Source organism: Anabrus simplex, chromosome 8 (assembly GCF_040414725.1).
Source record: "Anabrus simplex isolate iqAnaSimp1 chromosome 8, ASM4041472v1, whole genome shotgun sequence".
Lineage (NCBI taxonomy): Eukaryota > Metazoa > Arthropoda > Insecta > Orthoptera > Tettigoniidae > Anabrus > Anabrus simplex.
In genome coordinates, this window is record NC_090272.1 from 181,779,462 (window position 1) to 181,796,027 (window position 16,566).

At 37.9% G+C, this 16,566-nt stretch overlaps 1 protein-coding gene across 1 annotated transcript in view; it reads left to right on the plus strand.

Moving 5' to 3' along the window:
- Positions 1-1,258: 1,258 nt before the first annotated feature.
- LOC136878928 (very long-chain specific acyl-CoA dehydrogenase, mitochondrial) overlaps positions 1,259-16,566 on the plus strand; it is a 147,710-nt gene continuing 132,402 nt past the window's right edge. The window contains exons 1-4 of the mRNA XM_067152546.2: positions 1,259-1,869; positions 4,454-4,661; positions 11,846-12,064; positions 12,901-13,025. Coding sequence (XP_067008647.2) covers positions 1,802-1,869; positions 4,454-4,661; positions 11,846-12,064; positions 12,901-13,025 — 620 coding nt within the window. The 5' untranslated portion in view covers positions 1,259-1,801. The remainder of the gene's footprint in view (positions 1,870-4,453; positions 4,662-11,845; positions 12,065-12,900; positions 13,026-16,566) is intronic.

A 16,566-nucleotide genomic window follows, 5' to 3' on the forward strand; every position in this document is an offset into this window, starting at 1 on the left:
AGGTCGAAAATTGATGCCGAAGGCTTCAAGCAGTTGTGATGCCCAGGGAATGAATACGTCACGGATTGTCAAACTGTGTGTGTTTGAGGATATTGTTACAACGTGTATGACTATGAATTTTGCGGATAGAAAATTATGTTCGTTTTGTTTTGTTGTAAAGACTGCATAGTTTATATTCGTAGGTGTTCTTCACCTTTCATAAGAACGACTACGACTACTATTAAGTGTTTTAATTCGTCCCTTGAAGGGGGAAGCGAGCCTCTTAGACGGTGACGCCGACTTTCAGGCCAGGAGATTTTTATCTGAGAAGGCGATGTGCGTAGAAGGTGAAAGGTTTGGCGGGCGTGGCCTATACTAGGAATTGTCCCGGCATTCGCCTTAGTGCAGGAGAATGGAAAACAATGGGAAACCATGCTCAGGACAGCCGGCGGTGGAAGCAACCCCGTCTTCGTCTCCCGAATACAGAGGAGTACAGTCACGCCGTGGTCATCCCTCCTCTGTTCGGTTGACCGGTCGGAGTGCAGAGCTGTCGGATTACGCACGAGCCATGGCCACTTGTGTGTCGAAACCCACTCTGCATCCGCCAACATTCGTTAAGAACTACTACTACTAAAACGTGTTTATTCCTCCCCTGAAAGCGGTGGCGGGCCTCTTAGACAGTAAAAAATACCACAAATTATACGTTAATTTTACGGTTACGTTTTCGTCGTTAAGTTTACGGTTATGTTTGCTTTGCGAATGGGGCCTAACGCCGTCTCTCAGGTCGGGATATTTGTGACGGTGAAGGAGATGCACGGAGAAGGTGAGGTGGTTAGCGGGTGTGGCCTATACTATGAACTACACGGCATTCGCCTTGGTGCAGGGGAATGGAAAACTACAGAAAATACTTATTCTCTTTGACAGAAAACCATTCTCAAGACAGCCGACGGTTGGAGTCAGCTATGAGGTGTAGCGCTGTCCCTTCTCCCGAATGCAGAGCCGTAGAGCCGTGGTCTCCTCTGCTCGATTGGCCGGTCCGAGTGCAGAGCTGTTGGACCACAAACCCAAAGAGAATGCACGAACCAGCCGTGGCCACTTGTGGACTGAGATACTCATTATCTTTGGGCCGAGACCCACTCTGCATCCACCGACCATTCTTTAGAAACTAGGGCATGAAGTACCGTATTAATGTTTGTATTTTTATTAAAGATATGTGCCAAGTCGCACATGCAGTGTTTCAATAGGCCTACTTATTTCACCCACTGTATACATACAGTATTCACAGTTACTGCGGTGTTAACTATCTGTTTGAAAGAGCAAGAGCTAATGAAATTAATTCTAAATCGCACATGTTGCCACAAACAGAGCTACTGAACAACCACAGAACACCAATCCGAACAACCACGAACAACTGAAGTTTGATTTTGAGGTGCGGCACCTTGACTTTAACCGTCCAGACTCCAGATCTCTCTTTGCTCCAGACCAGTTGGTATGAAACTGCGTGAACTAGGTTTGAATTGACATGAAAAATTACCGTCCAAATGGTACTTCCGAGAGCTATTCAACTACAGCACGAAGGTCGGGCTTTTGATATTTCATTGCCATTTTATATTGCGAAAGGATACATTACGTAAATCAGTTCTCCAATTGGATGACGTTCAAGTTTTAAAGTGTATACTGTAGTCTTTCTTTTGCTATGCTCCTTTTAGTCTGTAAGGTAATGTGTCAATAGCGCAGTTCATATGAGGTCTTGCGTGCGTCGACGTTATAGGATCTTAGATTTTTTGGTTTTGTAAAGTTCCGTTTCGGAAGCTGAAAAAAGATGTTTCGACTTAGACAACTTGTAGTTGTTCCACAGAAGGCAGTCCAGTATGTTGAAGTCACTTCGAGGTAAGTGGTATAGGGTACGTTAATAGGTGGTAAATGTATGAGTTGTAAAATTCTGTGCATTGTGCAGAAAATTTTGAAAACTGGCATTCCAGGAATGTCACAGCACATTGGAATTCCATAAGTGCAGCTGGTTGTTAAATTTTAGGTTAAGTAAGGAAGTGCAGTCATATGTTAAATTTTAGGTTAAGTAAGGATTTTTTTAACCCTTAACTATGGACATGTTTTCTGTGACACTAACGTAGACTTCAGGTCTCAGAGATCCCTAGCAGTTAATATAAACATGAACAGTGCCCCCAGATAAATGTTTATTTTAATAACTAGAGTAGTTTAAATATTCTAAGTGCAGTATTAAGACACACTTAACATATAACGGAATTGTAAAGGAATCAAAGTGTGATCCTTTGTTATAATGCGATTTTCAAGCTCTGAACATACACATGTATTTTTCTGTCAGCACAAGTCGCTTCTACTCTGCCTCAACACATTCCTAGTGCATTGTAAACATACTAGCCAATCCCACCTGTTACACTTGTATGAGGTTTTCTGGGCGACACGTAAAGAGCCCATAACCTTCTAGAGGTTTTCCCCTTGTTTGATGGAGGGCACAAGTGACAAGTTTTCTTTTTCTTAATTCTCTCTTCTGCATTATTAGTGTCGTCTTTAGAAATGTTCAGAAGTCTTGGAAGAATTCCTTGAATGTCTCTTTGTATTTTAGGATTCGATAGTCTTCTCATCATGTGTGGCCTAGTAAGCTGACCTGGTACTTCTTTCAGATAGTTTTACCTTGTCATTTTTGGACTTTCTTGGTAAGATTGCTGCAGTATGTATCCATTCACTGCAGCAATATCCACAGTTTGGAAGAATACAGCCATTGGCCACCTCATCGTTCTTTCTGTCGAGTAGTTTGCGGACATTTGATCAAAGTAATCCACACTGGACTTAGTACTATTTTAATCATTGTAATCACCTCATCTTTACCTGTTTCACTGTCTTTTGCTTTTCCATTTTGTGTGAAGGATATTAGAAATACAACTTTATTTTTATTGGGCACGTGTGACAGTGGTGACACAAAAGAACTGACCTTTCCCTGCTTGGAAGGCAAGAAATTATGAGAAATTTCCCTCTTACTTTTCTTCAGTGTATCAATACCTGAGTTCTCTGTTTATGAATTCTTCTACAAGTTGTATGGGGCTGAACCAATTATTTGCTGTTATGTTGTGATTAGTTAACGGTATTGGTTTCAATAAGCAAAGAAATGATTGAGTTTTCTTTGAAAATGTTCTATCTTAATCAGAAAAACCTCTTCCATCAGAGTCCTTTCCTGCACATAAATATGCATTATACAAGTAAGTTAACTGTTTTTAGCATCAGTTAGGTACAGCAATATAGGCTACATTCGGAAGTTAAACTACAGTCTGAATCCACTTAGCATCTTGTTTAGGCCTACTGTTGCATTTGTGCCAAATGAATAGCATATTTGTGAGTTTTGAAGCAGCATATTTAGAATCTCTGATATTGGAGCAATAGCATCTGTCTCTCTTCATACTGCCCTATCTTCAGTGTTCTCAAAACACAAGCTGCACAAAATAATAGCAAATCTCATTCCACACATTACAATGCAAATTATTTCTCTTCCCGTGCCATCAGATGCAAAGAGCTAGCTTAAGTGATATCTTGTCTGTTGCATTTGAGAACAGCTAAATAAATAAGGAGATCAAGAAATGCTCTCATTTTGTTGCCAACAATATTTTGTAACTTAGGTCGAGTGGATCTTTGGTAACTACTTCTCATAGCACTCGGTTTCACATTTGTCCATCGCACTAAAAGACTTAACATTTTGTCGCTGAAGATCAGCATCCATGCAGTTACTGGTTCCACACTGCCTTCAACTTATAGCTGAAGCTGAATTACAATGTTATGACTAGGAGTGCAGATATTTTGTGGAGGTGCTAAAGTTGACCGTACCAGTTTACATACATACATAGCCTACATACATAGCCTACATACATACATAATCGTGATAGACCGTTATGCCTTTCAGCGTTCAGTCTGGTATTTGCCATTAAAATACAACTTGAATTTTCACTTGTTGGTTCTGCTGGTTCACCTTCTTCATCCTCGCTCTCTGTTTCAGTGGCAGTTTTACGATCACTTTCAATTTCATTGTCTGATTATTCAACATCACTCAAATCTTCTTCAGACCATTCTGTTATTGTCTGTTCATAATTTGGGCAACACATTCAAATAGTTGTGGCAGTACTAGGGTGCTCGCTCATAATTATGTACAGCACTCGTGATTGACAAATTTTACAAACAATACACATGAGGTTACAGAGATCACTACATAACTTGACTTACTTTTAGCTCAGCTGTGGAGACACTGACAGGGAAAGAAATGAGGCCTCTGATAGACCCTGTTAGGAAAGGAAGGTACCATAAACAAATTTTATGAGCGCTAAGTGGAGTACATTGCTTGTTTGTTTCTCTCTCTCTCTCTCTCTCTCTCTCTCTCTTGCGGTTCAGGGTTAAACTGGTAGTTAAAGTGGTAGTTTGTCAATGTATTTTCCTGCATGTTTCTTTCTAGATGCCTTGCAACTGCAGCACAGGTTGCAAGAAAGGGAGAGGAACACAAATCCCCTTCTCCACACTTGAAAGAATCCCATTCATTTACCATGAACTTATTTCGAGGTGTGGCAGAAACAAGTCAGGTGTTCCCGTATCCTGATGTCTTGACGGATGAACAGAGGGATACTCTCCAGATGCTGGTTGATCCTGCTTCAAAATTTTTTGTGGTGAGTAATTTTGGCAATTCAGTTTCCCATGAGATTAACATCGCTGAATTTTTGTGTAAATGTTGTTCTGAGGCTGCCTAGTCAATAGAAAATTCCACCATTGGTATTTCATTTAGGTGATCACCTACAGTTTGAAACAAAGATATCCCTTCTGGAATACAGATATGAATTGCTGTGATGTCCGATAAAGTAGCTCTGTTTGGGACAAGATGGAGATTTCCTGGCGATAAATTTTTGCTAAGAACTGCCTTTAAAGAAATATAAATTATAGAATTTGGCCAGTTATAGACTGCTTAGAACTTAAGACTTATTTTTCTTTTCTTGCCAGAACTACTTCATACGTTGGCTGATCGCCTGCCTCTGTTCTGATGATAAAAGATGTTGATTCCCATTGGGAACCTGAAATATTTGTTCCAAATGAGTAAATTTATAATACCAATTGGTATTATGCTTCAGTTCTTCCGATAACACTCTGAAGTTGATGTTCAATTTGCAAAAGCGAAAGATCTGCAGAACTGATCTTTTGCTTTGTCATATTTATTTTAGTATGTTAGCTAATGTTGTTTTGGAATGAATATTAATTACACTGTCTGGAACTGTATCAGTCCCCACCAAAGGATGCAAATAGTTGTAGAAATTTTCATGAAATTGAGTGTACAATATCAAAAACAAAAGTGGCAACAGTACTCTGTCTATCCTCAAGTCCTCTCCCCAAGAAAAAGCCAACACATTTTAACAGTAAATTTAAAAATAACTTCACTACAGCTGATAAGGGCAAAAACATTTTCATGACAAGGACACTCCATCCACACCCACATCTAACCAGTCTCTACTTCACTGCTATCAAGGTCTCAGCAAATCTTTAGTAGAGAATCAGACCTTTTGTAGCGAACAGCCCAATGATGTGCCAGTAAGAATTCTCCACTGGTGTGCAGATGCATTGGCACCTACTCTGTGTGAAATATTTAACACCTTAATGAACAGTGGGACTGTGCCAGATGAATGGAAGAAAGCAAACATCATTCTTGTATTCAGAGTGGGTGAAAGAGAAAATGTGGACAACTGTCATGCAGTTCGTATACATCTGTTTATTTATAAATCAATCAGTCAATACTGATCTGCATTTAGGGCAGTCGCCCAGGTGGCAGATTCCCTATCTGTTGTTTTCCTAGCCTTTTAAATGATTTCAAAGAAATTGGAAATTTATTGAACATCTCCCTTGGTAAGTTATTGCAATCCCTAACTCCCCTTCCTATAAATGAATATTTGCCCCAGTTTGTCCTCTTGAATTCCAACTTTATCTTCCTATTGTGATCTTTCCTACTTTTAGATGCCACTCAAACTTATTCGTCTACTAATGTCATTCCACGCCATCTCTCTGCTGACAGCTCGGAACATCCCACTTAGTCAAGCAGCTCGTCTTCTTTCTCTCAGTTCTTCCCAGTTCAAACTTTGCAACATTTTTGTAACACTACTCTTTTGTCGAAAATCACCCAGAACAAAACAGGCTGCTTTTTGGATTTTTTTCCAGTTCTTGAATGAAGTAATCCTGGTCAGGGTCCCATACACTGGAACCATAGTCTAGTTAGGGTCTTACCAGAGACTTATATGCCCTCTCCTTTACATCCTTACTACAACCCCTAAACACCCTCATAACCATGTGCAGAGATCTGTACCCTTTATTTACAATTCCATTTATGTGATTACCCCAATGAAGATCTTTCCTTATATTAACAGCTAGATACTTGCAATGATCCCCAAAAGGAATTTTTGCCCCATCAACGCAGTAATTAAAACTGACAGGACTTTTTCTATTTGTGAAACTCACAACCTGACTTTTAACCCCGTTTATCAACATACCATTGTCTGCTGTCCATCTCACAACATTATCGAGGTCACGTTGCAGTTACAATCTTGTAACTTATTTATTACTCTATACAGAACAACAACATCCGCAAAAATCCTTACCTCTGATTCCACTTGTTTACTCATATCATTTATATATATAAGAAAACATAAAGGTCCAATAATACTGCCTTGCGGAATTCCCCTCTTAATTATTACAGGGTAGATATAGCTTCGCCTACTGTAATTCTCTGAGATCTATTTTCTAGAAATATAGCAACCCATTCAGTCACTCTTTTGTCTAGTCCAATTGCACTCAATTTTGCCAGTAGTCTCCCATGATCCTCCCTATCAAATGCTTTAGACAGGTCAACCGCGATACAGTCCATTTGACCTGAATCCATGATATCTGCTATATCTTGCTGGAATCCTACAAGTTGAGCTTCAGTGGCATAACCTTTCCTAAAACCGAACTGCCTTCTATCGAACCAGTTATTAATTTCGCAAACATGTCTAATATAATCAGAAAGAATGCCTTCCCAAAGCTTACATGCAATGCATGTCAAACTTACTGGCCTGTCATTTTCAGCTTTATGTCTATCACCCTTTATTTTATACACAGGGGCTACTATAGCAATCAAATAAGTACTTCAGATATGGTACTCTATCCCAACCCATTGTCTTTAGTATATCCCCAGAAATCTTATCTGGTATATATATCTGCTATGTGTAAATGTTTGGAATGTCTAATTGTTAAACATGTACTGGATTTTTAAAATGAAAGAGACCTGTTGAATAACAATCAACATGGAAAATCCTGTACTACACATTTAACAACGGCAGTTGATGAGGGACAACATTCCCTGGAGTAGTCTAATATCTCCCTAGTGGATTGCATAACTCTCGACTGGAGTAAGGCCTTTGATCGGTACCTCATCGATGACTGTCGTTAAAACTTAGTAAGTATGACATTAAAGGCAAACTGGTTGAGATCATTCCCGGTAGGTCAAACGCAATGTGTTGTGTTCAGTGGGGCCTGATCAGACCAAACTTAAGTTGTTTTGGGTGTGATACAGTATAGTGCGATACGGCTGCATCTATAGACGTTTGTTACTTTGGATCTACCAGGTTGTGCATCATCCACTATGGTGCAGTACGCTAATGACACCATTATTTGTAGAGCCATTAGAAATGAGAGCAATGTAAGAGGGTTACAATCAGATGTTGATAATGTGGCTCTGTGATGCAATGTAAATAGAATGTGTGTAAATATACAGAAGTGTAAATATATCCGTTTAAGGGCTGGTTCAACCATAAGCTGGTAGACGTGATTGGTGGAGGTGATTTGTTTCATTCCGTACCCATAATCATGTCGCATTGTTGTGGAAGTAACTAGCTCAAGTATCCGTTCTTCGTATGGCTTAATGAGCAAGGTTTAAAGTGCTTAATGTCGAAAAATGAAACTCACTAAATATGAATCCTAAACCTATGTACACAATACTAAAAAGATAGAAACATGGAATGTAAATACACTAGAGTCCTGTTAATCCAAAAGTCTGGTTAATCCAAACTGAAATATTCAATTTAAAAAAAAAAATCTCTATTGAAATGAAAGAGCATATTATTGAAAGAAGATTTATTTGCATTTTGTTGGTCATATTTTACTAGAATAACTTAATTGTAAACATAATTACACATCATAAACCATCAATCACTTGTCGTTTATCTTTACAAAGTCTGTTAGTTTCTTTTGCCGTAGTGATTGGAACCTACTCGACGAGTTTTAACCTAGTTTTAGTCGTTTTCTCCTCTACGGGTTCTTAACTACCCTACTGTAATTTTATACAGTATTTTATTAATATAACTGCTAAAGAATGGACATTTCAAATTACAGTATGTACTGTACTGTATTGTAGAAACTTTTTCCTCAGACGGTTGAGCGCTGGCCTTCTGAACTCAACTTGGCAGGTTCAATCCTGGCTCAGTCCGGTGGTATTTGAAGGTGCTCAACTACGTCAGCCTCGTGTAAGTAGATTTACTGGCACATAAAAGAACTCCAGGAGAAAATCCCGGCACCTAGGCATCTCCGGAAACTGTAAAAGTAGTTAGCGAGACGTAAAAATAACATTAACCGGAAAATATTTTCTAATAATAATCCGAAAATTTCATAATCCGAACAGACTCCGGTCCCAATTAGTTTCGATTAACAAAAGACTACTGTATAATATAATGACGATGAGAATGAAAATGGCTGAATAAATAAATTACAGACCACAGTATGCTTAGCACACTGAACACTACAACTGTAGCCTCCAAAAAGTTTCTGCAGAATGGCACGCTCATTCTTCAGCTGGCCTTTTAACAAACGAACGGCTTTACACAAATGATGATGAATGTGGCTTCACGAGACCCCTACTTATGCATGAAATGAGTAGCCCATTTATTAGTGAAGGTGACCACAGCCAAAAACAAAAGAAAGCTGAATTTTTTCGAAAACCATAAGTAAATTCACATGATGATTCTTGTAGAAAATTTAATTTCAAGGCAACATGGTGCACTATATTTTTCAAGAGAGCCAATTGTTTTAGTTGATGTAGGGTAAAAATTGTCCAAATTTGTGACATGCCCTTGTAAAATCCCCCACTAGCAGTCAAATATATCAAAATCAGAAGTATCCCTTGCATGACTCGGGATTTAAGCTGTATCTACCAAATTTCAGCTCAATCGGTCCAGACTTTTCAGGCCTATCTGGAACAAACAAAGTGCCATGTCATATTTATCAATAGTACAAACAATACAGGTACTGAAATCACAGTAGTATTAACAATCGATAAGTCAATCAAGTTACATTTTAGAGTCTGTGAAATTCTACCGTGCCAAGCAATGATATAGTTATGCCCATTAAAAATGTCTCTGTTCTTGAATTTTTTGAAAAGGAATTTCATGGATTTTATAATTTTCTTAACATTTCTTTATTTCCTGATTGTCATTCTTGGCTGTTAAATGGATCTTGCTCAAAATGAGAACTTCCTTCTTAATTATGTAAAATGAACTATGATTTTCAGTGCAAAGGAGTCAAAGTTGTCTACCGATATTTTAAAAGAGAATGGTTGTCTTTAATTGCCTGGAGCTGATAATCTTTAGTCAGTAGCTTCTAGTATTGCACTTGATTTCCTGATCTAACATATTGTTCTTTGAGAAACACCATTAGTGATTATAGCCCTCATTGCAGCATTTACAATTAGTGCTAATGCCCTGTACATTAATACTCTATTTTTCGGACCGTAAGGCACACCTTGATTTTACATTGTAAATTTAAGGAAAAAAGATATTTATGCATGTTTTTCTACCAACATTTTATCAAGGAACTTTATAGTTTAAGCACAGGCACAAAATATCACATTGTAAAATTAAAACACAGCAACTGATTTTTAGTGCTCAATATATTCATTTTCACCATCACTCAAAATGCTGTTGTCCGGATTTTCACTTCCGTTATCAGTTTCTGGTTCTTACAATTGCTGATACTTCATTTCTTGAAGGTTTTCCATGATCGGTGATCTAGAGTGTGTTTCTGCCTTTTTAATGTTATTTTGCATATTCTGCATTGATATTCAAACATCTTAACAAATGGTGTTGTCACTTATCAAAATAGATTACAGTGCTATTCACGTCTGTGACCCAACAATATAACTGAGACTGCAGAACATCCTGTTCACTTCCAGCCTCTTTGCTGGTCACTTCTACCACTGTTTGCTGTTAGATAGCTTCATCATGGTTATGGTACTATAACAAGTGACAAGTGACAAGTGACAAATATCTGTGGACCATCAGACCATGAGTCGCAGGGAAATTTTAGACTGTATTTCCTGGGTAGAAAAAAGCGTGTTGTCAGAGTGTGAAAAATATGGTAGATCATCACAGTGCTTTATTACGTTCCTAATAATTCACAGCTTTCCGCTAAGGGTATTTTAAGGCTTTTCAGGCGTTTGCTCTATTAACCAGTGTTTCGTCTTAGGTCTGACACTAGACTCTTCAGAGTGGGATGTGTCAGACCCTACCCACTGACGCTGGTGACATGCTCTATTGGTGAAAAATATCTAATTCCCTCCATGGGAATTTAGAATTTTCCACAAGGGTAGTTTTCTTACAAGAAATTGAACCGCAGAATTGATTGAAGATGTGCAGTACTGTACTACGCAACATAAATACCAACATGCAAGACGGGCAACTTACAGCACTATGTTTAACAGATGACTACATTATTCACAAGCTGTCTGTCAGAGCTCTCTTTCCAGCACAGGAAGCAAGGTGAATTGCTGGGGGCTAGGGGAGGTAGAAGGTCGAGTTTACGTTTGCTTTCTTTCCACACACAGAGCTAGGTTGACTGGGAAGTACCTCCGTTGTTACCACGGTAGTAAATTTCCAACATAAACTGAAATAACAGTGAAAAAAGAAGGCTTTACCAATTCAGTCATCAATGATCTGCTTGTAGGGCTGCTGTCCAGGTGACAGATTCCCTATCGATTGTTTATCTGGCCTTATCTTAAATGTTTTCAAAGAACTTCAAAATTTATTGAATATTTCCCTTGATAAATTATTCCATTCCCTGATTCCTCAGCCTATAAATGAATATTTGTTCCAATTTGTTCTCTTTAATTCCAAATTTATATAATGATCTTTCCTACTTTAAAAACTCTACTCAAGCTTATTCGTTTACTAATATCATTCCAAGCCATCTCTCCACTGACAACTCGGAGCATACTATTTGTTGAGCAGTTCATCTCCCTAAGCTTGCATTCAGAAAATGGTGAGTGTGAATCCCACAGTCGGTAGTCCTGAAGATGGTTTTCCGTGGTTTTCCAATTTTATAACAGGCAAATGCTGAGGCTGTACCTTGATTAAAGCCACGGATGCTACCTTCCAGTCCCATCCCATTCCCCTCCTTGCGTTGCGGAAAACCTTCAATATGTTAGTGTGTCATTAAAAACCAATGTAGCTTGTCTCCTGTCTTCCAAGTCTTCCCAGCCCAAAGTCTGTAACATTTTTTTAATCATTACTTGTTACATTTCAGTGTAGACTTAGTTAATGTAACTTGTACTGCTTTCAAAATTCTATACAAATTTCTTCATTCCAAGTATACACTATTCAGCATTGTTAAGATTTTGAGGCAAATTTCTAAATTATTCAAAAGCATGTTTTTGACCCTTTGCAGGTTTAGAACATGTTTGATATCCTAATACTGCCTCTTGTCGAACCTGTAAGTTAATGATGTAGTGTTATAACTCAGTTGATGTATGAGCTAAACTCTAAGCTCTAACTTGAATTTTCTATTGTAGGAAGTAAATGATCCTGCCAAGAACGATGCCCTAGAGAAAGTAGAAGAAAAATCGTTGGCTGGGTTATGGGAAATGGGAGCATTTGCTCTGCAGGTTCCACAGGAACTTGGTGGATTGGGCTTGTCCAATACTCAGTACGCACGCCTTGTTGAGATTATTGGCGCCCACGACCTTGGTGTTGCAATCACCCTTGGAGCCCACCAGTCCATTGGTTTCAAGGTAACAAACACACATCCTTGCGTACTAACATACAGGGTTGGTCATAACTGACATAAGATTTTTAATTATTTAATTCACAGTATGATGATTTTAAATGTCAGTCTAACAATGCATGAGCAAAATGAAATAGGCATCATCAGTGGGTCTAAAAATATATTACTTTTCTTTTGGTGCAGTGCATTCATAACTTCGAAATAAATTAGGGACAGATAAAGCTTTATCTGATGGTAGTCCTGTAACATGATATTAAATGTGTAATATAAATCTCTTTTAATAATATTGTTTGATCCTCTTCTATGTGTATCGATTTAATTTTGAGTTGCAATATTTTGTGTTATAACTTCATAACTGTACAAATATTAATACCATTGACTGATATAATTTAAATGAAATTATTAGTGTTGTCACTTTTCCACTTTTCACATATTTTAATTTCCATACACAAAGGTAATCTGGAGGGCTGGATGGTCTGTACTGGCAAGGTTAGTATGTAGATTAATTGGATGAGTGGGGTTGGGGTGGAGTAAGGTGGAGGTGGATTGGAGAACTGCATCAGACCAGTCCAAGGATTGACACCAAAAGAAATAAAAACACACATATAATAAAGAAGAATATTATGAAAATTGTCAGTTGATTTAAAATACACAGTTTAAAATTGAAATATTTAGGCAATAAAAAGAAAATTACCAGTAGGCCTAAGTAAAAAAGACAGATTTAAATAAGTTTTATTTATTTAAAAAAATTACCTTACTTATCCAACTTTGCTACCAAATATGTAACAGTATGAATGGGACGTTTATTTCATTATAATGCGCTGTCTGGTTTCTTTTTTCAAGGGAATTCTCCTGTTTGGGACTCCAGAACAAAAGGCCAAGTATTTACCCCGTGTGTCAACCGGCAGAGAGTTTGCTGCATTTTGCTTGACAGAGCCCTCTTCTGGCAGTGATGCAGGTTCTATCAGGTAATCTCATTGTAATTTGGAACATGAATAGGAACACATAACGTAATAAACACGATGGCAGGTCAGCATCTGAAGAGCAAGCAATAGACAAAGAGACAAGGAAGAACATGAGAACACAAAGGGCAACAACAATCTCTACATCTTCAAATAGGTGGGCTCTCTTCTCTTATTGTTAGTTCTTGCACACTCATTTCTTCTCAACCCCAGACAAGCTTTATTTCTGCTTCCCAGCTTCATCAGGAGGCCGGGCTTTAACACTCATTGAGTAGGAAGTGTAGTATAAAAAGAAAGCTATATAAAGACAGGTAAAGGAAAGAGACAAAAGGTTGAAGATCTGTAGTAAAAGACAAGGCCAAAAAAAAAATTTTTTTAAAATGAAATGGCCTATGGCTTTTAGTGCTGGGAGTGCCCAAGGACAAGTTCGACTCGCTAGATGCAGGTCTTTTGATTCGACGCCCATAGGCGACCCGTGCATGGTGATGAGGATGAAATGATGATGAAGACGACATACACCCAGCCCCTGTGTCACTGGAATGAACCAGTTATGGTTAAAATTTTCGACCCTGCTGGGAGTCAGTCAGGACCCCTGTGTCCAAAGGCCAGCATGCTAACCATTTAGCCGTGGAGGTGCACAGGACAAACACACAAGGAGAGAAAGAACCCAAAGGATAAGTAAAAGTATTGGAAAGGAACAAGCGAGTGCCAAAGTCATATATTGAGATATAGTAACACACTGTGGGATAAACACAATGAGAAGTCAGCAGAGGAAGAAGCAACAGAAAGAAAACACAAAAGGACAAACATGACTCAATTTGTCACTTAGTTGTTTCTCTATGTTGATATTCTGCAATATTATTCGAAGATACAACCAGTGCAACTCGTTTTATGTTAATCAAATCTCATTTTTAGTTTCCTATTCCTTAATCTACAATTTCTACCTGTACGCAGCCATACCAAATTTAAATTTTTTATTTAAAGCCTTCTCCAATACTATTTAATTAGATTTTGTTTTTATGAGGTTTTACAGCGATAATGTACAGAGATACAAGTGTTTACAAAATGTTTCAGAGATGTTATTGAGATTTTACTGAATGAAGATGATTTCATGCATGTATTTACACAGCTATGTCACAGTTTCTAGGTTAATCGGTAGCCCGACTTAATAATTAACTTAAGATAACCTTCTAGAACAAAAACTTTTTTTATGTTCATTGATGTAGGCTATGTTATCAAAGTGAAATTAATTTCTCTGTACAGTAAAATGAACAGTCAGTGACTCAATGCTGAGTGTTGGGCGACGAAAAATACCCTGACTCCCTGTAAGAGTGAATGGCTCCAAACTTAATGGTACTTCCTTGTAAAAGGAATAACAGGCGCCACCACCACTCCAGGTGGAGGAGCTGTTTCAGGAAGGACGGTGTATCCCCAGTGGAGGAAAAGTCACTGAAATCCACGGTACTTGTGAAGCCAAATGTTTGCTGGCATAAGCGAACAACTTGACTTGCCAAGGTCTGGGCTTGTCCAGGGAGTGAGAAATTGCCTCTGAAAGTGGAAGAACTACTACTTTTCAGCCAACAGCATGGGAATCAGAAGGGTAACGGGAAACTACCAGATTACTTTTCCCAAGAAAACCATTATATAATTATGATGAGAGATAATGTGTTACATTTTGCAATCCGGCTGACGACCGGCAATGAATCACGTGCAGGGTGGGCAGTGTGAAATCATATACTGGGTATGGTGGATGTTTGGGCATCATATGTGAAATCTGCTACCAGAGATACAAGAGTAAAATAGATGCTTTCCAGTCTTGAACCAGCATAAGCGTCGCCACGTGGAGCGTAAGAGGATTTCTTCATATAGGGGTTTCCCTTCTGTTGTACAAATTGAGCTCAAAATATGCAGTATTTCCATTGCAGGCCTCTCTGCAACCTATTGGAATGGAAGCGGTCACCTCACTGGCTATGTTTGTACCAAGTAGACTTGGTAAGTTCATCCTGGGGTATGAAGCCATCACTCTGATATCCCTGTGCATCAGAGTCCATTCATTCATTCATTCATTCATTCATTCATTCATTTATTTAGCTTCCATAGACTGTACAATTACATATTTTGAAATATGCCAACAGTATAGGAGTTGTCAAGTGATTTCCTAATACTAACAATAATATATGCACAACAGTGAACATTTTGAAAAAGAACAGAAACACCACATACCTCAATGTTAGGACAGCACATCTTAATTTTTTAAAATAATATTAATAACCAATATTTACAAGACAAAATAAAAATATATTGGTGTGGTGTTAATAATGTGAACATAGTCAATGTGACATTAACATATTTTTAAGGCTATATACTAGATTACAAGTTAATAAGTAGTAGCATCATTACCAGCACTTCATCATGTATTCTTCTGTACTGTAGAAGCAGCTACTCAGCAGGAGATTTTTTAAAGCTGTGGTAAATGAACTGACGGGACTAATATCTTTAATCGTATTTGGAAGCTTATTATACAATCTGATTCCAACAGAGTCTACATGTCTCAAGGCAATGGTTTTACTCTTGTGTTCGATAAAAATATTATTTCTTGTTCGCGTCTGGTAATTGTGATTGTCAAAATTCTTTCTGAAGTGATCAATATTTTTTTTCACGTGTAGAATGCATTGCATGATGTATATACTTGGTACTGGGAGTATCCTTAGTCTCTTAAATAATGGTCTGCAATGATCTAACCTGTTACGTCTCAATATAATTCTGATAGCTCGTTTCTGTATTCGAAAAATAACATCAAGATTTGATTTGTAACAGCCCCAGAGACCAATAGCGTAAGTGATGACTGAATGGAAATATCCAAAATATGCCATTCTAACATATTCTTCACTACAACTATTAGACAAAATCCTTAAGGCAAAACAAACAGAACTCAGAGACTTCCCTATTTTTTGAATATGACAATCCCATCTTAATTTTTCATCTATATGGACACCTAAAAATTTTGTGGTCAACGTATTTTCAATTGCATTTGCATTTAATATAAGGTTGTGTTTTTTTTGCAGTTTTGTCATGGTAGTTAGATGCCTTGAATTCCATGTATTGGGTCTTTTTAAAGTTCAATGTTAATTTGTTTTTCCTGAACCATGATTCTAACCTAGACAGGACTGTATTTGCTGTAGTTTCTATAGACGTAGGGTCAGGATTATTAATAATTATGTTTGTATCATCAGCATACAGAACTGCTGTTTCTACTTGATTATTGTGAGGAAGGTCATTCACATAGATCAAGAAAAGAACAGGCCCCAAAATACTACCCTGCGGAATACCTAAGTCTATGCTTTTTACCTGAGAGTGATATGTCTCATTATGCCCTTTACTGTTACAATGTGTAATTTCAACAAACTGGGATCGTTTATTCAGGTATGATCTAAACCAGTCATTAACAATTCCTCTAACTCCAATCTGATATAATTTGTGCAACAATATTTCATGATCAACAGTATCAAATGCCTTTGAAAGGTCAAGAAATAGTCCTATCACAGTT